This window comes from Gavialis gangeticus, unplaced genomic scaffold (assembly GCF_001723915.1).
Source record: "Gavialis gangeticus isolate Ggan-Ray unplaced genomic scaffold, GavGan_comp1, whole genome shotgun sequence".
Classification (NCBI taxonomy): domain Eukaryota; kingdom Metazoa; phylum Chordata; order Crocodylia; family Gavialidae; genus Gavialis; species Gavialis gangeticus.
The window spans coordinates 166,763,430-166,785,485 of record NW_017729024.1 but is presented as its reverse complement, the minus strand read 5'-3'; the positions used below and the strand labels follow the sequence as shown (position 1 = coordinate 166,785,485).

General features: G+C 50.5%; 1 protein-coding gene across 2 annotated transcripts in view; it reads right to left on the bottom strand.

Annotated features, from left to right (window-relative positions):
• Positions 1-12,897: 12,897 nt before the first annotated feature.
• Positions 12,898-22,056, bottom strand: part of FAM219A (family with sequence similarity 219 member A) — a 171,118-nt gene continuing 161,959 nt past the window's right edge. Inside the window, exons 4-6 of one of the 2 annotated variants that reach the window (XM_019518066.1) lie at positions 19,050-19,130; positions 18,598-18,652; positions 12,898-16,667 (exon numbers count right to left, since the gene is read on the bottom strand). In XM_019518066.1, coding sequence (XP_019373611.1) covers positions 16,512-16,667; positions 18,598-18,652; positions 19,050-19,130 — 292 coding nt within the window. In that variant the 3' untranslated portion in view covers positions 12,898-16,511. Of the gene's footprint in view, positions 16,671-18,597; positions 18,653-19,049; positions 19,131-22,056 lie in introns of both variants that reach the window. The other variant, XM_019518065.1, reaches the window with a different exon arrangement.

Sequence of the window (22,056 nt, the reverse complement as noted above, 5' to 3'; positions counted from 1 at the left end):
GCAGGCCTGCGTCCGGTCTTCTCGTTACTGAGATGAGGAACTCCAGTCCCAAGGCTTGCTGCAATCGCACGTCGCCACCCCACGTGCCTGCCTTTTGTACGAGCCAAGAACAGCCTGTAATTTCAAAGCCCGTTACTCCAGCGTGGGAGCTCTCCGGGCGGCGTGGATGGGGCGTAATGGGTGGGAAGTCTGCAGAGGCTGCATCTCTTACTCCGTGCGCAGAGCTAAAGAGGCCGTGTTAGGCCGGGCAGTGCTTCCTTGTCTTGAAGCAGCCGTGTCGCTCAGACGATGCCAAAAAGTCTGCAAAGGAGTCGTGGCTGACAGCCCATGGTGACGTCTGCATCGGGGTGCCTGGATCTCATCCTCTGCTCCGAGTCTTGCACCAATTAAGGGAAAAGACCAAGTGGTTGGCGCGTCTACACAGTTTCCATCATCAGCCTGTGGGTCTGGTAGGCTACCCCCTGCGCGTCCTGCCCCACCAGCCCTGACGTTGTCCCCGATGATAGCTTGGGCCTGCTTGCAGCCTGGCTCCGGTGGGGCCCTGCTGAGCACCTGCGATGACTCCCAAGGGGCCCGAGGACTGCAACTCGGGTCTCAGCGTTGCACCGTGAACGGCGGCTTCTGAAAGCACCGAGTGCCTTTCTGCCGGGCTCAGCAGGGGAACAAGCCCATCCGCGTGGCTCGGATGCCGTGTCTCTGCGGGAGTGGGTGGAGAGTGAAGCCGACGGGGACCGGAGCCGGAGCGGACGCCTCGCGCTGTCATCACACCTCTCTGGGCCGGGAAGTTGCTATGGACACCAGGTGGTTGCTAGGTTTCTTTTGTACCGCTTGGGCTCCAAGACGGGACCGCTCTCATGTCACCCGACGGCCGCCAAGGGTGGGGGGCGGCGTGGGCCTAGGGCTGCGGACACCGCTGCGGCCTGCCTACCCCTCGGCCAGGGCGGGGGAAGGACAGGGCTGGGCGCTGCAGGGCAGGACACGGACCAGTTGCCCTCCCATTCCCACCCTTGCAAAGCCAGGCTGCCCCAGGAGGCCTGGAGATCCTCCCGAGAGTGCAGCGTTAGGTCTGGGGGGGCGCAAACAGGATGCTGAAGAGAAACCCAGAGATCTCGCATCAGCATCTGTGGCTGGGCCGGGAGAACGGCCCCGGTTTTTCTGGAGGCAAAACAAAGAGGTGGCATTTTTGGAGGGAGGCCTCGAGTCTATGCAGGGGCGCCTGGAGTCTCAAAAGGCCGAGACCCGCTGGGTTAGGGGGCAACAGGCTGGGTGTCTCTGGACCGGCACCAGAGCCGGCCTGGGTCGGAGACCCCGGCTGCCGGGGCTCTCGCAAGCGAAGGGTCTGCTGTGCGTAGCTGTGACACCGCCCGTCTCCTTTGCCCAGGAGCAAGAAGCAGCAAGGGGGTGGCCGGAGGAGGGTTTCCTCCAGCTGCAGCAGCCTGGGAGCATCCCTCCTTTCCCAGGCACTGGGCAGCCCCCATGCCACGTGTGGCGACGGTCCCGGGTGAGCAGACGTTAAGACAACAAACGGCTACTGATTTCTCACACTGGAGGCGGCTCCCATCAACCCGTCGGCAAGATCCCGGTGTCCCAGCGTCTCCTGCCTTGGCACAGCACGGGGCCGGCTGGGCTGGGGGGGTGCTCTCGGGAAGAGCCCTGCTGCCCCGCGGCGTCCAGGAGGGGGTCAGGCCCCGCAGGCAGCGCGAGCAGGTGCCATGGGATACAGCCTGAATCGGAAGGAGCTTTAAAATCAGTGCCCATCGTGTAAGGATGTCTCGGCTGCCCGTTCCCCATAGAGCAGCTGCTTTGCCACGTGCTTCTCCACACAGGGGATGTGGCCAGATCACCTATCGTGTGTCCTCAGCACCATGCCTGGCATGCTGGGGACGCCAGCACCTTCTGGCAGGTATTGCTATCACGTACCTGGGTAGAAGCAGGCTGGCCCTTGGCCCTCTTAGGACTTGCTGCCGCCCAGCTTTGCAGGGAGCTACGTATCCTGCATAGGGCACTGGCAATGCCCCTATGTGCCTGTTTTACCTGGGGCAGGTGAGGGTGTTCAGGGTGTCTTTGGGTTATGGGCCTGGTAGTTGGGCCGAGCCCGGACTCGGCCAGCGCGAGTCTCAATGAGTCCCAGTCCCAGGCGCTGGTTGTTTTGCAGCTGCCCCTGCAGGAGGGATCAGCCCCATCATCATCAGTGTTGTGCATGGCTTAGACCCCCCAAACACGTCACCATGCTGGTGCATGTGCTGCGGAGACGCCGCCTGCCTCCGGCTTAGGGGCCCAGCCTCAGAAATGAGCATTGATAAATGCCCCCCACCATCATCCCAAGCTACTGCGGAGCTTTCCAGCTGCCAAGCAGGCACCAGTGCTACAAGGCGGGGTGTCCCGGGTGGCCGTATCCTCCCAACGGTGATGTATGTGGAGGAAAAATGGGAACCAGGTGCCCCCCTGCACCCCCCCCGGCTGTGCTGCGTGGAGGAGAAACAGCAAGAGAAATCCCCAGCAGAAGGAAGACTAATGGCTCTCCTGCTGCCCCCTCCCCATTCAGCCTCCCTTCAGACAGGGCTGCCAAATCCAGGCTTGGGCAGAGCTAGAGGGAGATCTGAACGTGGAGCTGCTGTTTCTGGGTCTGGGCTGCATGTCATTCAGTTCCTGTCCTCGCTGCCCGCAGCGCAGGTGACGGGGTGAGCAGTGCTCTGCCTGCCGCAGCCACCGCGTCCTGGCTGGGGCTGCGGCTCTGCAGTCTGCTCTGCCATGCTTTCTCTGGCCCAGACTCAGAGGGCTAAGCCTGCATCCTGGCTGCACAGCGAGGGGCTGAAAACTTAGCTGAACTTGGGTTTGTGCCTGGCTGGAAGAGGGCTGGGGGACAACCCCTGCGTGAGAGCTTGGGGAGCTCTGCAGCGACGTCACATCCATAGAGAGGCCCCAGGGTTGACGTGCAGCCGTCTCCCTCCAAGAGGCACTGCTCCTCTCCCCTGCATCATCCAGAAGGAACAGGGAGATTGCCGGGGACCTGACCTGGAGGTAGCGTCTAAGCCGAGCCCTGGCACCAGATGGGGCAGGGGCTGAGCAAACACCTCCCCGTGCCGTGCTCTGCGCTCTTCTCGCCCAGCAAATGGATTCGGCTCTTCCTGGCCACGGCCTGTCTTGGCCGCATCCGTTTCCCATCTGCGCTTCCGACACCGCTCCATTTGCATTCGTCGCTGCGAGCAGTCTCATTTCAGCTGCCTTGTCTGAACATGCCCCTTCCTCTTCCTCCTCTACATCTGCCTTCTGAGCTGTTAACAGCCTTTGCAAGGGGCCCGCTGCTTGTTTGGAAGGTGTGATCTTGTCTCCCCCCTCACCAAAGCTAGCCAGTCTGTCTTGGCACGGTCTGCTCAAGGGAAGGCCAGTGCAAATGCTTGGCCCTGAACAGCCCGGGGAACTGATCCCTTCTGTGGATTTCCCCTGTCTGGCCCTGCACAGGCCACGGTACACCTCAAACGTAATAGATCTACAGGGCTGAGACAGAGGTCCAAAAACGGTTCGGTTCGGAGATGCCAGCAGAATACGAGGTGGGAACAAGAGGGGCAGCGTGGCCTTCTCTTAGGAAAGCACAAATGGCTTGGATTTGATTGTCCTCCCTGGGTCTTACCTCACTGGTTTGCTTCAGAGCTGAGGTCCATGGCAGCGATGGGCCCCGAGTGGGGCAGCGTGCCCTGGAGGATCCTTCCACAGATTCACAGACATGAAGGGCTGGGAAGGGGCCTCGAAAGATCGAGTCCAACCCCCCTGCTCTGGGCAGGAGTACTGCAGAGATCGAATGATCCCAACCAGGTGTCTGTCCTGTCTCCTCTTGAAGACTGCCAAGGTCGGGGACTGTACCACTTCTTCGGGAAGTCTACTCCAGATTCGGGTCACCCTTCCTTGCATCTAACCTGAAACCATCCTCTAATGGTTTATGGTCACTGCTCCTTGTCCTCCTCCTCCATTTATCACTGTTGGCTGCTAAATCATTCATTGACAAGAGCAAACAAATCCTTTGTACCATGCAGGAGGAAGCCTGGAGGACTGCAATAGCTAATGAACCACTTCAGACTAACCCATATTGAGTGATTTGTGCCTGCTATGCCTGCTATGCAAACTGATGGCGTTTTAATGGGCATTTGCGCTAAATTTCATCCTAGAAATGTTTCATGCTCAAGAAGGTACTAGATGAATGCCCCAGCCCCCTCACGTCCTCTGCTTGTTGGGACTGTGGGGCCACAATACTGGCAGCTGCCATTCAACACAGCCCTTCCTTGCCCCCTAAGCTCCTGTCTGCCTTCATAGCTTGGTTTCTACCCGGACCACTGGAAGCAGGCTTAGCTGTGCCAAGTTTTGCTGGTGCCTGCTGCGATTTAGCACTGATTTGCTTGGAACTGGACTGAGACCAACCTGCTTGGTTTACATAAGCCTTCAAAACTACCATCCAACGGCAGGTACCAAACCAGGGCTGGTGGGCTATTGCAGCGTCCTTCCAAAGGAAATGTGTTCAAACTCCTTTTTTTAGATTTTATTTGCTAAGACTTGATTGGCGGCTCTGGACACAGGGACAGGACTGGCACAGTGTCGACTGAGCTGATCGTTAAATTGCTGGAGTGTAAAATTAGTTGGCGTTTTCTCTTGCCAGTGGCTGCATAAGGTTAGCAATTATCTCGGTGAGTAGAAACAAGTTGTGCTTTGCAGCACGGATGGACTGAGACTATTGCAGCTCCTACGTGGTATGAAGGGGTGGCATAGCCCAGTCCCCAGTATTTCACTTGCCTCCTGCTTTAAGGAGGGGGGTCTGGGAGTAGACCTCTGATGCGCCCAATCTCATTAGCAGAAGAGCCTTAGGAGCCCAGGTTATCTGCTCCCAGTGAGATGGAGGCTCTGACCTGCCTTGGGCCCTTTTGAAAACGGGCCAGAGGCACTTTAGACAATTCTCCCCCAGGCCTGAAACTAAAAGCAGGTGTGCTCTGAGTCCGTAGGAAGAGCAGCTCGCCCCATCACAGCAGCTCACCTGGACATTAATGAACTGGGTGATACAGGAACTCGGGCTTCCCAGAACAGAAAGATTTTGGAAATAATGACACCTTCTGCTAGGACTGGGGAGTTTGCCTACCTTGGACTTGAAAGCATCATCAGTTGCTAAATATTTAATGTCATATGCATATTACCTATGGCTTAGGTCATCTCTGTTTTTTTTTTCCATTCTGTGTCCCACGTAGCAGCCAATTTTGAACCTGAAAGCAATGAAATCCTCCCCGCTGTAAAGTGGGGCTCTGGTTGGGTAATGGATGCATTTTTCATAACGAGACAAGAAACAAGAGGGTATTTTGCTGGAAATCTCCCACAGGTGATGACTGCCACATCAGCAGATTGATCCTGCCAATTCCACAGAGGAAGGGTGACTGCCCCGCTGGGCTGAATGTCTCACAAAACACTACAAATAACACAAAATGTTGTCTGTGCGGGGGGCTAACGGGCAAGACAGACTGGATTTCCTTAGCCAGAGGCTGATGGCCTCCCAACGAGCAACACGATGAGTGCCAAAGCCGTCTTGCCACCGAGGAATGCAGTCATTTCAGATGAAACCAGTAGTGGGTCTGCATACCGTGATGCAAAAAAAGGAAAAATGTTATGGTTCCTGCCAATACACAAATGGGGACGTTCCTTGATTCAGACCCTACAGACCAGCTGAGCAGTAGGAAGACTCCTCATAGTCACCAGTGTATATTGAATTCTGTTCCATCTGAGACGGCTCCTGAGAACGTCCCAAAAACTGCTCTGGTTTTTCGTGGTCCAAGGCTTCGTTATGAATGGCAGATTCTCAGGACCACTGAAATCATACCCCTAGCCATGGCTGGTGGCAGGGCGCACCAGAAATGTTCAGATATGGGATAGCTAGTGCAGCTTTAAGAAACGTCCAGGCTATTACCACCCTTGCAGTTGTAATGGTCTCAACTCTTCCCAGAGCCAGGCTGGATGTTGCCAATGACAGAGGCTGGGGCTGGGTTTCATATGTATGCTTTTTAATATCATTAATTCTGTTACACTACACACAACCAGTAACAATGATAAATACTGCAATGGAAATGTTAAAAAAATATTATACATGTTTTCCAAAAAACACATTTTTAAATAAATTAATGCATAAAACTGATGGTAAAAAAAAACAAAAAACCAAGAACGAAAAAAGGAAAGAAACACAACACAACGGATCTGTTTAAGGCAGTACTCTACGCAGACAGGAACAGAAGTACAATGGTGTGCTACATGTTTTGAACAGGAAAGGAAAGTTAAAACCCATTCTTTAGAAGATAAGGGTTGGCGCTTCAGGAGGAGAAATAAAGCAAAATCAGAAAGAAACCGGAGGGCCAAGTTAAGGGCAGCATTAACGCGTCATGCCGGGCCAAACAAGTAGCAGTTTCTTACCGTGGAATAAAGCCAATAATGTCTTTTCTTCCTAATGATACAGATTATTTAAGCTGAATGTTACACTTAATACACTTCTGCATTGGCCATTTCACTACACATGGGAGCAGCTGGGGACAGAAATGCGTCTCCTGGGCTGAGATCGATGTTGACGGCAGGAGTTCTTGCCACGGGAAGGCAATTTTTATCGAACCCATCCAGAAAGGATCTGGAGCCCAGTGCCTCGTGGGCACCTCCTTCCATCCCCTCATCTGCTGCATCAGACACTGCAGGGAAATGAGACCTTGGGACTGGTTTTTGTCACGGTTTTTCAATGTGGGGTACAAGCAGTTATATTCAGGTTGAGACAAGATGTGCCAGGGTAGAGCGCTTCAGTGTTCATTATCTAGGGGATCAATACAGCATGCTGAAAGCAGAGGCCAGCTCGATTCCTGAGAGAGGGGAAAAAAGCTCTCTACAAACCACTGGGCTGATCTGACCCAGTTTTGAGACCCAGCCACAGCATCGGTCATTAATGCAATGCCTGTGTGCCTGCCTGGATGCTGCCCTGCCGCACCAGATCAATCATGACTATTAATGCCTCCCGTAACTTGGCCGTGTTGAGGTTAATGAAGCATCGTAGTGCCAAAAAAAGAGATCCCCTCTCCCTCTGGGAAATCAAAAATGGGCAGCAGCCACCTCCTGCCAGCTTCTGCAAGTGAAGCTGCATGAATGGGAGTGCGTGTGAGCTGGGCAGTGCCAGCTACCGCCAACAGCAGCCCAATGCATGTCCAGTACAGGGTGTTTGCAAAGGGCTGTCAGTGAGCAAAGGTGGTGGCAAGAGCCTTTTACACAGCCCCTTCAGAGTACTGGTGGGATACCACTGAAACAAGTAGCTTGAATACATTAATACAACTTTGACTAGTAATGGCCAACCACGTCTTACAGCTCAACGTGGGGTTGAGTGGGAGATGGAGACGAGAGCTGTGGCCTGAGAGTCCTTTTGTTCTGACAATCTCTGCCGCTCCCCGGTAGGTTGTGTAAAGAAAACAATAACGGCAACGTCTTGGGGAGGGAAGAAAAAACCAAGGTGTGAATGGAGGACGTGTGCAATATAACAAGGCTTGCGAGTCTAGAACTAACCACTGGACACGGATACCGAAGTTTACCTGTGACGACTAGTTATACTTCTATTGTTGTTGCTGCTTTCCCCCTCCCTGACCCCATCCTGGTCCGGTTCTGTGTTTTTGGGAAGCCATAGCTGTTGACCACAATGGTCAGCGCTGTGTCTCCTGCCCCCATTCCCATACAGTGCACGAGGCGACTAGTCCGCAGTAGGTACAATGAGATCTGCAAGTAGCGTGTTACCGCGTAGGACAACATGCAAGGTGGCACCTGCTTTCAGAACCCGTTAGAAGGCTATTCAAATGGTGATTAGGTTTCTTCCTTCTTCAATATACTGAAGGCTCAGTAAAAGGCTTAAAAATATGCAAAACCCCCTTTCCTCCCCTGTAGAGATTTAAAGTTGCCAATAGACCCTTTTACCCACAGAACTATAGCCTGACCAGGAAGCCTGCTTTCTTTGTGGGGTCCACTGAGATGAAATACAGGACAGTGTGTGGCTAATTCATTGCTCACCCCATGCATCTCCATCTTGGGCCCTATGGGTATCACCGGTACTATCTAGAAGGGGGCAGTGAGGCTGATCATGAAGTTCAGCGTTGGATTCAAACTTTCTCTGAGGCCAAAGCAATTTGGATCTTGGGCTGTGGATAAGAACTGCCTTGAGTATCCTGCAGAGGAAAGCAACCACCCTCCCTGCCATGGCTGCCTAAATGTTGTTTTTACTCCCAAACTATTTCAGATAATTTAGTTAATGCCTGAATGATGGTTGGCCCTCCAGGAAAGGAGGCTTCCAGTGTTACTCTTGTGACTTCTCTGGCTTCCTCAGTGAGCAGCCAGCAATGGGAATGTGTTTTGGCAGAAGAGGTTGCACATGATGCAGCTTTTGAGGCTGGGGAGAAAAGGAGCGAACAGGAAAGAGGGAAAGCTCTCATAGGAACTGTGTGGCATCAAGCTTCCACTACTTACACGTAGGGAGAAATCTGTGTTTTTACCTGCAGGGAGGGACAAAGCCATGCGGGAGCCCAGATCCCCACCTCTCTGAACTCCAGGGACACCTGGACGTAAGTCCACGTATCAAAGCCCGACCCCATCTCTAAAGCAGGCTGTGCCCCCTGACCACTGAGCCAAGGGACTGGAGCCCCCTGTCACAGGAGCGAGCGGGGGCTCTTCCAATGCTGTGCTGCTATTGTACACGGGGAAGTCAGGCAACTGAAGCACAGCCGGCCTGAAACTCGAGTCCTTCCAAGGACGGTGCTTTGATTGCATCGTCTTGCACTGTATGGCAAAGGGTGCCCTTGTCCTGCTGCCTGGGTCAGCAGCCCTGATTTTGGTCGAGTGGCAGTAATTGTTCATCAGAACGCGCTGTGCAGGAGCCATCCCGAGGGGATGGAAATGGGTGGAGAGAAATCATACCTTTCCCCACCCCCCTGGTCAGTTTGTATGCAAGCTCTCCCTCTGGGCCGATGTTCAAAGTGCCGATCGCCAGGCCTAGCTTAAAACCCAAGGCCCTAGACACCCGTGCAGCCAGAGGCTTAGCTGTGGAAGTTACTCAGCTCAAGGCCGCTCCAAGACATTGAGCAGAGAAACCTGTGAGTTGGGAGGTGATACTAGACCATGTCACAAAAGACTGGTAAAAGAAACCCCAGTTCCCCTGCCATTTTGGAAGGGGCCTGGTCCTAACTTCAGTGTCTGGGACGGAGATGCTCTCTGATTTGTTCGGAGCCTCTGTGGTATTGCAAAAGAGCAGAGCTGAATGAAGAACTAGGAAGGAAAATGCAACTTGGAGAACCGCCATATCCCTAAGTAATGGGACTTATCTCGCTGCTGCCCCTTGGACATGGCTTTGCTCTTCTGGCACTGGCCACGGTGGTTTCCAGCCACGTGCATGAAAGAGTACATCTCAACGAGGGCTGCTTCCACTGCCTTGATGTAACCCCCCTGCTTCGATCATATGCTGTGACTATGGAGATAGCAGTGTCACACCTGAGATGCATTCCTTCCCAATGCAAATCCATCTAGCGTGAAGGGCTGTCAGAGGAAGAGGTGGAGTGGGGCCTGTTGCTGGGCCACATAGACTGTCTGGACCTGGAAGCCACGGGGAGGAACTGCTTTTCGTGTCTGAAGGGGAAAGCTGCGGGTGGTCCAGATGTGGAGAACACCCAGGTTCTGTGCTGAGTCCCCTGGTCATCCTCTCTTCTGAGCAAAAACACGGCTTGTGAAAAACTGTGGGTCCCAGAATGCAACGCAAAATGGCCCTCTGACTCGTGCTGGGGATCCTTGTCCTCTGCCGGGGCCGCTGCAGCGTGTTTCATTTCACCACAATGAAGCGTAAGTCTTTGGTCTCCTGGCCTCTCTCCAGTACTCTTTCAGGCAGAGTCGGGATGCTGCTGTTCTAAGGATGCCCCGGGTTCAGAGACTCCACAGAGGTGGGAGCGGGAAGGAGATACAATTTCAGCATCAGGGAACTTCCATCCAACCCTACAACATAGCCGTGCAATGCAAAAGGATGGACTACAGCTTGATGGTTGGGCACCGGGTCTCACCAGCAGCCTGTCTGCTGCCAGTGGACCTCAGAAGGGTTGCCTGCTTCCCCCTGCTCTGATGTCCATCTACTGTGGCCTGCTCTAAGGCACTGCAAAGTCACTGACCTGCTTGTTCTGGATACCTCTGGCTCTGAAAGCCGTCCCTGCTATGTGACCTGACCAAATCCCCAGCCCTGGGAATGGTGGCAAGCTTGTCTGATGAGATGCAGTTCAAACTCTGAAGAAAATTGCTGAGTGGAAGTGACACCCTCACCATGTTCCCACAAAAGCTGAGCAGAGGGCGATTCATCTCCTAGTGCTACCGCACCCTTCCAGCTTTGGTGGGGGCTGGGAGCGGTCACAAAGGGACTGATCCTGAGCATCAGCAACCCCTTGCCAGGGAAGGGAGCTGAGAGCAGCCTCAGTGTCTCTCTTTAGATCATCATCCTCTGCTAGACGTCTAGATTCCCCCAAGCCCTGCCCAGACATCTATTATTTATTCAAGGGACAAAACTAGCTGAAAGAGAATACCGTTCCTTGCCGTCAGCTCTGGAGGGAAGCTGGGATCAAAGCAGGAGTGAATGCACTTTTGATTCAAGCGCAGGTCATGCAAAGCCTACATCTGCTCAGTCAAGCACTATCTGGACACCACGGCAAATTTAATTCTATGCAACACTAGCCATGTTGTGCTTGTGTATAGAGGAAGGACGCGAAGGTGAAGCAAAGGGTCAGAAGCAAAGTCCTGAATCTGAGAGAGGGATGAACATGTTGGTTTATACCCACAATTGCATGCATGCTCAAAACAGAGCAGGAAGTTCATCTCAGCATCTCCTTAGCAAGTCGGCTCTTTTGCTGGGCTTCTGATTTCCATTATCAGCCAGTCCATGTAGCTAGCCCCCTCCGGCCCCTATACCCTAATCAGCATCTTCATCCTCTTGAAGAGCTGTCAAACCCACTGTGGCCTTCCACCTGGCTGGAGCAGCAGCGCTGGGGCTGTGCGCATGTCAGCTGCCTAATGAGTAGGGAACACAGCCCTGCCAGCTGTCTCTCCCTGGGCTGTGTTAGCTCTCCGTCCCCTACATTGCTGCCCTCTGGCAGGCTTGCGGCCTCAGGATGCAGCAAGGGGAGCTGTGCTCCTGCCAGTTGGGGGCTTGGACCTTTTCTATACACTGATCATTTTAGACCTGGCCCTTGCATCTTATTTGGGATGATATCTGAGCACAGATCCCCTGCCGCTTCTGCCAGCCACCGGCCCCAAAGTGCTCCACAAGAATTAGTAGCCCCTGCCTCACTGGGAGACAGGGCTGACCCCTCTTTTACAGGAGACAACTCGGGCTGAGTGGTGAGCTCACTTGCCTGAGGTCAGAGTGCAGGGCAGAACCCACCTCTCCTGCCCTCCCATCATATGCTCCGTTGTGCTGATGAAGATTGCGAGACTCTCTGCAGCCTGTGTGTCACCCCCGACTGCCCTAAGGAGAGCCTGCCCAGACCAGTGCCTTGTTGTGGCAGGCCAGACTGGACCACAGGACCCGCTCTGGGTCAGGAAGGCACCTAGCAACATCTGCAATCATTGCCTCCTCCTCTACTCCACTGCTCCATCTGGTGCCTGCCTGTCCCTTCCTCCTCATTTCTGCTCCATCAGCAACTGATTTCTCAAGCCTCTCAGATTCTGCAGTAGAGTAAAAAAATAATTGCTGAAAGGAGAAAGAGAAAAGGATTTTCTGGATTGCAGCTGAGGAATGAGGGTGCCAGACAACACATGGCTGGGTGGGTTGGTCTAGGCTTGTCCAGTTGGTGAGTGAGCTTGGCCATCCCAGTGCTATTCTGGGGATGCCCTAGAATAAGATGTGTTATCTGGTGCTTCTGCTGCTACTCCCCAAGCAAATTTATTCAGTCACCAAGCAGCAGTGGACAAGACAGCTGAAACGATGCAGCAGACACAAAGGCATGTGGGCTGGTAACAAATGCACTGGGAGGAACAGCAGGGAAGAACCTGGCTGCAGGATACAAACTTCCGCCCATGTCTGAAACGCAATCCATGCAAGTCATGTAGCAAGCAGCGTGCACCAGATAACTCAGCACTTCTCCTGGTTTGAGGGCTGGCCTTCTACCTGGAAAGGCATCTGGTCAGACAGGCCTTGGGGATGGCACTCCTGATGGATAGCAGCAGGTGTTCCTCCTTCCAGGCGCCACCCTCTACCCACATCCTAGAGAAAGGGCTGCAAGAGGACATGAATGCAGTGACTGGCTCTAAATGCAGCAACCAGAAAGCACCTGGAACTCCATTTTCCATCTGAAAGGCCAAGTCAGTGTAATCATTAAGAAGCTTTTGAGGCCAGCTCATTACTGGTTGGCAGCAAACTGTCATCCATTAATGCTCCCTCCCACCTTCTCACTGCTTCTAAATGCTGTGGGACTGCCTGCCACATCCTCTCTTTCTTTTCAGATGGCATCTGACTTCCTTTCTAGCTTTTCAATGCTGCTCTAAGTGCTCCTAGACCTTGCTGCCCCAGTGAACAGGACACGGATTCTAGGAACGTGCCATTTTGGAGGCCCCTGCAAGGCAGCACGGTGCCTCTGTTTCATTTTCTGCACCATCGCTTCTGGTGACAGGTGAACAGAAGAGGAACAGAACTGCAGTGAGCATGAACTGTGCTGTCTTGGATGCTACAGTCCACATGCAATGTCAGTGCAAAGTAACTTGATCCCATGCTGAATCCCACTGGTGCCTCATACTGGGACATACTGGACACCAAGATGCTGAGTAGAGGTGACTCAGGCGCTGACGTTAGACAGGGCTGTCTGCTGGGTTGGTTCAATATATTATAACCTCGCAGTGGGAGTCACTCACCAGGCAGCGGTCATTCTTTGCCCATGGCAATGTGGCATCAGTGTGAATATTCATTGTAAACCTAGTTATGACCTTAATTTTTGGAACGCTGGAAAACCAGGCCTGTGTGCTGTCATCTTACGTAGCAGAGCCAGTCCGTGGGATCCATGTGGCAGTTAAAAAGGAAGGAATGTGATTAAAGTCTGGTGCTTTGGTAACTAAAACCTGAAGGCCTTATTTATGAGCAAACAGAGGGGCTTGGATTCAAAGGCATCAGGTGCAAATGTTTCTGTCAGGCCTATGGGTCACCGCGAGAATTTTATCCCCATCATTAAGCAAACAGTATCGGCATGGTACTTTTGGCTGATATTGCAATAGGCTTTCACATGCTGGGATGCTGTAATGGAGCTTTCTGGGGCTTGAGACTGGAAGATGGGGTTTCTGATGCTTGAGAAAACATCTTGAAATAGGGATGATTTGGAAACCAGCTTTCTCTCAAGCAATTTACAGACATTTGAGCGCTCTCCAGGCCAGCAGGCTGCCTGTTTTACAATGCACAGCATCAGGAAAGTCCTCTGGGTCTGAGACAGAGCCTCACAGCATGATGGACAATACACTGGTCTAGGCCTCTTTGGCTGGCACAAGGCAGGAGAAGTCATATTCTGGCTGAACCCAGGATCTGAACATGAGGCCACAAAGGGAGAGCCAGGTTTAACCAACCATTTTTCAGTGTAGTACATAACCCCAACTGTGCACCATAGTACTAACCTTATTAAAAAACCATAAAACTAGTTCATATTCTGCAGAAGAGGCTGCAGTGTAACAGGGTTATAGGTCAACTTTCTGTAGTAGCTACATGTGCATTTTCTCAATGCATTCAGCCTTCCTGATACCAACCCGACATCGATAACTGCTTTCCCTCACCCTGTCTATTTTATTCCCCTAGTAAAATATATGGACACAAAGCATCGAGTGAGGAGAAGCCAAAAATTTCCATTTTAGGTATCTGATCATGCCAAGCCAGCTCTTTGTAACCAACCCCTTTGTGAACAAGGAACAAAAGTCAGCTTGTGACTGTGTGGCTGTGGACGGCATTCAGTCACGTCACTGTCTGGACGTAGTCCGAACTTCCCTCCCCCTTCTACTGGGCATTTCAGTCTCAGAGGTCTTAGAGGGTTAAACTGGAAGCAGGTGCTTAGTTCACAAGAAAAAAAAAGGTTGGGGGCAATTAAAATAATGCTGCTGTGATGGGATACAGAAAGAAATAGCAGGTGGGGTCTGTTGTGTGAAGACGGTGAGCTCCAGAGTGCAGCATGCCCTCTTGATCAGGACACACAGGCACTGATCAGAGAGGGGAAGCCCATGTTGGAATAGGACATGGCAGAGAACATGTATTATTTCACTGCAGGTGAGCAGCCCCGCAAGGTGCTGACCACAGGCAGGTCGGGCTCTCGGTAGGGCAGAGTTTGTGCCCTAAGATGGAGCACTGACCCAGAGGAGAGAGATGATGGACATTTGGGTGTCTGTACAAGTGGGACCTGACTTGTCCCGGTTTACACAGTGCCATTGAGGAATTTGAAAGCCTTGTCCTTTAAAAGGACACTGTCAAACGATTCAGGTAACTGATCTGACCTTAGTTTTTTGTTCCTATTTAGCCACAGTTTCACTTTAAAAAAAATGTGTTGCCTGGAAAACAAATGACATCTGTCTTTTCTGCAAGAGCTCCTCTGCTATTCGGAGGTGACTAGTTCTTCCCAAAGCTAAGCACCAGCTCTGCTGGCGTCGGAGCTGAAGTGAGGCACAACAGAAGCAGAAAGAAAATGGCTCTGGCAGCTTGTTTTGCTTTAGTGTTTATCAGGTGATTAAAAAGGGCAAAAGCAACAGCAGAGCCTGCTTCTGGGATGATCTACTCCCTATTGGCCAGGAAAAGTTAGTACTGAAGCACTTTGAAGAAGCAAAGCATGATCACTAATAATGACTCGCCCTCACAACACCCTAATTTCCCTCCCCTCCTTCACAGATGAGGAAAACACGGTTTGAAGTGTCTTGCTCATGACTACGCAAGAGAGGAATGGAGCCGCCATCTCCTAATCCTTTGCTCAGACTGCCACACAATGTGGTGCCTCGTGATGGGCAGAATCAAAGCCAACACCACTTACAGCGATTAAGAGCAGGTGACAGTGTCCGCTTAAGGACTCGGTTGACTGCATGTGGCTTTTAAACAAAGACTTTGTACTTCAGAAAGGTGAAACTTGAGCACCTTGTTGCAATATTATGGAATTTCCACAAAGGAGTTGAGATTAGAAAAACTGATCCAATTTTCCTCAATCTTTCAATTGCTCAGGTCTAAGGTGAGTGCTAAAGGCGATGCTGGCAGTCTTCCCTGGGCACTCTGCAGCCAAAAGCTCCAAAAACTAAACAAAAGAAAAAATCAGGAGGCCAATGTGCTGCATGATTCAGGAAACCTGCCTGTGTCAAACACAGCTGCGGGGCAAATTGATGATACCGTCCCTCCATTTATTTTAGAGCCAGGTTTCCTGAGAGCACTGTCTAAACACAAGTTCCCTCACTCTTGAGACAGCTTTAATGTGAGCTATGGTTGTCCCTGAAAAGGGTAGAGGTGGGATAACAGCAGTTCTCCTCATGCTTTTAATGAGCTGAACCTACCCACAGTCTTTTTGTTCCGGAAGGATGCTCCCCCTCCCAGCCTAGGACAATACCGAACACACTGGCATTCTGCGTGATAAACATGTGAAAACCTGGGAAAAATGTTCATTCTTCACCATGTTTGGTCTTCCCACCCTAATCTCCGTGTCCCTGCACATATGAGAATTTATTTAATGGATGTTTGGCATGAGCTGGGCCACAAAAAATTTAAACAAAACCCAAGAAATGTGACCTGGCTTGAATTCATGGAGACTGTATGGTTATTCCTGGAAGTAAAGTGAATCTAAAAGGAGCAAAGATGGCTTGTGGACAGAATTTTACCTGTCTGGTGGTGATTTAAGGTGAAACAAGGAGCAGATTCATCAGATGTGTGACATGGCTGCCCAAGAGGCTGTGGGTATTGACCCAGGATGAAATACTGCCTACATGTGCTCCGTGAGTGCAGCTGACTTTCAGGGCATGTTACTCCTTGCTGACCTGGCTCCCCCCCAGAATATTTTACTCTGCTCCTATGCCCTGACCCAGTTGGTTGGCAAAAATGGATCGGTTTTAGGGAATGAATTAAGGATGATGCCTTCCCCACTCTGTTAGAAAGACCTTGTGTCTCCAGTTCACCATGGATCTTGCAATAAGATTAGTTGAGACGTGGAGGAATAACTGCTGCCCCAAACCAGCCCTGCCACCATGCAGACCTCAGTCAGAGTCTGTACAGACCTAGGACCACTGGGCCCTTTTGCATTAACTCCCCAGACCAGGCCCAGTCTGGCACTTCAAGCCTCTATGTTTGTTAACCAGGGCTTAAGAAGAACTTATCAACTGATCGTAAAATGGATTTTTGGTTTCTCCTGGCTCCATGAACACAAAGAGATGCACGTCCTACCATAGGAGGAAGCAATGGCCCGTTAAGTTTTACAGTTATAGTGGAAAGCACTGATCACGTCCTGCTGTCCTCATTACTGGATGTGGCAGGCGGTGGAGGAGGTGGCTTGGCAGCACATGCAGGTGGGGTTGACAGACTTAGGGGGAATTAAGTCGAGGTCCTCGTCATCTGGAATCTCATCTAACCGATACCCATCCTTTAGCAGCTGGATGTTCAAGTCTTGGTTAATCTGCTGCAAACAAAGAGACACACAGTCAAATACTTTAGACATTTATTTTTTTGAATGGGGCAAACTCGGAGGAAGTTTCCTACAAGGATGTAAGGGTACTACCTTTTGTTTTAAGCCAGTGGTGCTGAAGCTTTTGGCCCTGTGGGCCAGACGAACAGTGCAGGGCTGGCCCATGGGTGGGATTGGACTCCATGCTATCTCCATGTGCCACCCCTGCCTGGCACTATGTGCCAGAATCAGGCTCTGGGGCCCTACGTCTCTCCTGCCTTGGCCCCATCTGGCTCTGTGGGCTGGGCCTGGGTCCCATGCTTTTCTGTATGCCCCATCTAGCATGTAGGGCCACAGGCCCCAGGCCTCCCTCCAGATCTGTGGGGAACACTATGGGCTGGATGACATCACCCAGGGCTGGATCTGGCCTGTGCTGGGGGTTGAGCACCCCTGTTTTAAGCTGATTCCAGAGTAAGAGCATGAAACCCAGAGCTCTTTAAATTCATACCCTCCCTTATTCTGGAATACAGGCAATTATAAAGAGGTTCAAGAAATACTTTTCTCTGTGGCTGTAGGGGATAGGGCTAGTAGCAACGGATCACAGAAATAGAGAAAAGTCAGGCTGGAAGGGACCAACTCTCCGCTCAAGGCAGGATCATCCCCATCCAAACCAGCCTGTACAAATCTTGCTCTAACCTATTCTGAAAACTGCACAATCAACCCTGTTGCACAACTACAACGCATATTGGCCAAAGACCCCAAAAGTATCCCAGCCTGTCACAAGTAAAGCAGGGAGATAAAAGATCCAAGACAGAAGCCATGTCCCCCTGCTACAGAGGAAAGCAAAACCCCCAACAGTCTCAACCAGTCTGACCACAGGACGCAATTCCTCCCTGGCCCCAAATGTCAGGATCAGTCTGACCATAAGAGGGGAGGGAAAACCCTCTAAACAGGAACCTCTGGGTCTAGAGAAGCAGGACTGGAAGGGGCTTCTGGAGGCCATCTGGTCCAGTCCCCTGTCTGAGGCAGGATCATCATTATCCAAACTATCTGATACAAATCCACTGTCTAATCTCTTAGTAAAACTACTGTTGACCCTGACACAATGTAAGACATAACACCCAAACCTGCCACAGGTAAAGCTGGGGCATCCTGTTTCTATAAAAGGTTATGGTAATATATGCTGGAGACATCCCAGGAAGAAAGTTACACCCCCTGCTACAGAGGAAGGCAAACATCCCAGTGCATACCAATCTGACCATGGGCTAAAATTCCTTCCTGACCCCAAATGTGGGGATCAGTTTGACCCTGAACGGGGGGACAAGACCCTCTAGCCAGGAACTTCTGAGTCCAGTTCCTAGCAGGGACACTGGCATAGTCCAGTCACAATCCCTGGCCTGGGCTTCAGCCAAAGCTAGAGCTAGGAAGAGCTTATACACAAGTTCTTCCTGGAGCTTCCTCCTGTCCTGGGCAAAAAAAAGGGTGTGAGGGGGAGGTGGCTCACTGTGCACAAAGTGACCCCTGTACTCACAGCATGTGTCAATAGTCCCCTTCTGGAGATGGTGCTAAATGGTGTCTTTCTTGCTTCCCAGGGAATTCATTCATTTGTACTTGTCAGAGAGATGGTTACTGAAGCGGCGGGGGCCTACAGTCTAACCCTTCTGCATCGGTTTTGCCAAGACGCCTTTCCCCTGGAGGTCTGGCAGCATGAATTTCCAACCCCGAGCGCTACAGAGAATACGTCCAGTGGATAAAATTATGCCTGTCCCAAAGGGACAAAGGGAGAGGTCTTTAGCTCAGCAACAAGAATTCAGTTATTATGGTGCTGCTGCTGTGTCTTTCCAAGATCCCTTTATTGTAAATGCTTTGCCCTGCTCGTCTCTGGAATGCAAGTTCTTTCCAGTCATCACTGAAGCAAGGCAAGCAGAAGGGAGTAACTCACCTCAGCTGATGAGTATCCTGAAGAGGAATATCTGGACATATCGAAGTCGTCATCACTGTAGAGAATGACAAGATACAGCAAAGAGAAGGAGGCAGTTAGAGAGTCTTGTTCTCTCTCTACATCCCTGCCTCTCCATACTGTGGACCTCAGCTCTCTGCACAAAGAGGTTAACCGTGCAGTGTCTGTACTTGCAGAGCACCTTTCATCAATAGATTTCAAGGCACTCTGCATGCAAAGTCAGTCTTAAAATGAGTGTTTCCATACACATTTCTGTATACAGAGATGGGCAGACAGACTAAGATGTGCTAGGGGTCACAGCAAGGTGGGAGAGGAACTAACATGAGTGATTCAAGGATGGATCTGGCAGGTCAGGACTCCTGGATTTCAGAATTACTCATGAAGAAATGCAATATCCCGCATACAATCTTATTGTTAAGAAACTCTTTGCGTACCTGTCTGTATCCAAGGCTACCAGTGGCTTTTCATCTGGACTCTGATCTAACGATGAATAGCCTTTATTGGGAACAACCAGCCTGCAAGAATTAAATATTTTCTATTAAATACAAATTTAAGTTCAGTACCGTGCAAAGCTTAAGACAAGACCACGAGCCAGTGAGGACAGCAGAGAGAGTCTCCTTATTTCAGATGACTTCATTTTTATCAAACGTCTTCCACAAATAAATAGAGGTTGACGCAGTTACATGGAACCAAGTGTTGCCCTTGGTTTGTGTGAAACATATTTCAAAGGGATGAAGGAAGGGAACTTGCTGGTCCCTCCTGTGTTGGGGTCTCCAGAGCATGGAGCATGGACTACTAGATTAGTGTCTTGGTAGCAGTCAAGAAGTTATAATGGCCTATATTACAAGGAAGCCATAAGAAGGCAGGTCTTGGCACTTTTAATAACCAAAATAAGTGAATCGCTGGGCTTTATGGACTCAGCTCTTATCCACCCCCAAATGCAGAAGCTTACATAAGTAAATTGTTATTTAAAACCCAATATATTTATCATGCCACGTACAATGCAAAACCTGCCAGGGATTTCTGAGTTGCCAATGTTTCTGAGTTAGCCAGTGTTCAGAAAACATGGGCTATATTTAGCAAGGTGAGGAGTGAGAATTGCTAGGTGCAGTAAAAGAACCCAAATATACTCAAGGATTTTATCGAACACAAGTTAATACTCTCAATCACTTATGAAATGGTGAGGGAACGGAATATCGATTCATGATCTTCCTGTAAAGTAAGCGGGTTCATTAACTTCAACTCCCCAACCCCCTGATGAGAACTGCTGTACTCTAAAACTGCATCCTGCATTTAAAAGCGTGATGCTTATAAATGGACACAGAGCAATGGAGAAAACCTTGTATACAAGAACAAGATTCAACCAGGGAAGCTGAGAACTGAAACAACTTCCCCCTCCTTTTCAATGGAGTAATGCTCTGTTCCCTTACCTACACCTTGCAAAACTCAACAAAGGGGCTCATTTTCCTTCAGCAAGCTTGGCGTTTGGGAACGGAAGGGTTAATGCTAGTCTCGAGACAACAGTTCATTCTACCAAGGCCAAAAGCTCCAATTGCTCCGTGCTCAGCTGCAAAAAGCATCCAGCATTTCCACTGGCAATTTCTGCAAAGTGCTCGTGACATTAGCCATACAAAAAGCTGCTGTGCATTGAAGATTGGCAACTCCAGGGAAGAGCAGAATATATTGAATTTCACATCAAAGTGCACATGCAGGTTTGCCACTGATTGTATTAGCCAGTTTCCTTCTGAAGTCATTAAAAAACTACATTTTTAAAAATTACTTTAAAGCGGCTGCAGAATTTCCAATCTGTTGCACCAGTGAAGTGGAGGAAACAAAGAGAGCCTCTTGCAAAATGGAGATCCAGCCTTCCATAGCATATGAGAGGGTCTGTCTACTTTTGGAAACAATATGGGAAGTAGATCAAGAAGCCAGGACATTTAGGCTCAGGAACAGAGCCTGTGGTCAGCCAGAGTTGGCCAGCTGCACTGGATGCCAAGCTTGCTCTTCAGTTTAAAGCTGCCACCCCAAATACAACAGCTAAGAGCTCTTACTTCTTTCCAAATCGGCCCTGTATTGTCAAGTAACCTAGGAAAAGTGTCCTTCCTGGTGTACTTTATTTGCTCTATAATCAACTACATCCTTTTACCAAGCAATGTCTAGCTATTGGGCTAGGGACAGAATTATACATACCCTGGTATAAGTGATCAGAAACTGGTTCAGATCTGTTACACAACAGTTCAGTTCACACAAACCGCTTTCAAAATGGCTGTAACTGGTTTGAGATAAACCTGGATGGATGTAGTATTAGATTTAACTGATTTAGGTTAAATCGGTTTATTGAACTTCTACTCCAGACCCGCTCCAGATTCAGGTCAACACATAATCCCCCAGCGTCCCAGGATGCTTTGCACCTTCCCTGCAAACCCCTCCTTTGCAGGGTGGGTGGGCTAGCCTTGGCCCAAGCTGTCTGCTCCTGCCCACCAGTGAGGAGTACTCTGGCGCCCCCTGGCTTTTGGCCCAGGCCACAGCAGGCATGTGGCTGCATTTCTGGGATCAAAATTGAATGTCTGTTCACTTGCTTATTGGTTCAATCTACGCAGCTTAGACTAACCTGTGAAGATTGAATCAATTCAGCCTTGGGCTTTCTGACTGTCTGTACTTAGCCCCATTGTTCTCTGCAGTATAAATGTTTAATTTTACTCCCAAAGGCAGAGTCTGCAGTGCTAGCTCTGACCCTGGCTTCACATTTTTCCTCTTTTCCCTTGTCTGTTGTTTGGCCTCTCAAATGCTGCGGAATCCATTGTTGCCTCATCCCCCTCATGTGCAGATCATCTTTGTGCTTCGCATGACAGTGTTTTCAGTGACTGAGCATGAAAGATGCAATTGCAAAATGTGAATCTAACTGAGCTATAAGAAGGAACAGGGGAAAAAGAAAGCCATCTACATGGTATGGGGGTGGGGGGGAAAGAGAGATTGAGAGCTGGAACATGGCTGGACGGGGGAGGAAATGAATAGTATTGATAAAAAAAAAAAGCTCCATAAATGGAGGGCTCGACTGATCAGGAGATTAGGTTCTGGATTTTGAAGATCAAAAAAATTACTGCACAATGATACAAGCCAATGGCTCACTGCCCCACCTGAACTGATTTGGGATTTTCAGACTGATCCCTAGTGGACGCTGGCCTAGCTCAAAAACAATGCAGGACCAGAGAGAGCACCATGCCAACAACCTCCCAAAGGTCAAGGGCTGAATTATTTTTTTATCCCTAAATCTGATTCTCCCCATGAGAGACAGGCAGAGACAGGGTAGCGCGGGAAATGCGATACTGGAGGCTTGGTGTCAGGCATTTATAACACTCTTACAGAAGAACAAGAAACAAGGGAGGTGGTGGGGGTGGGAGGGGGAATAAGGTGAATAAAGTGAAAAGAAAAAAAAATTCA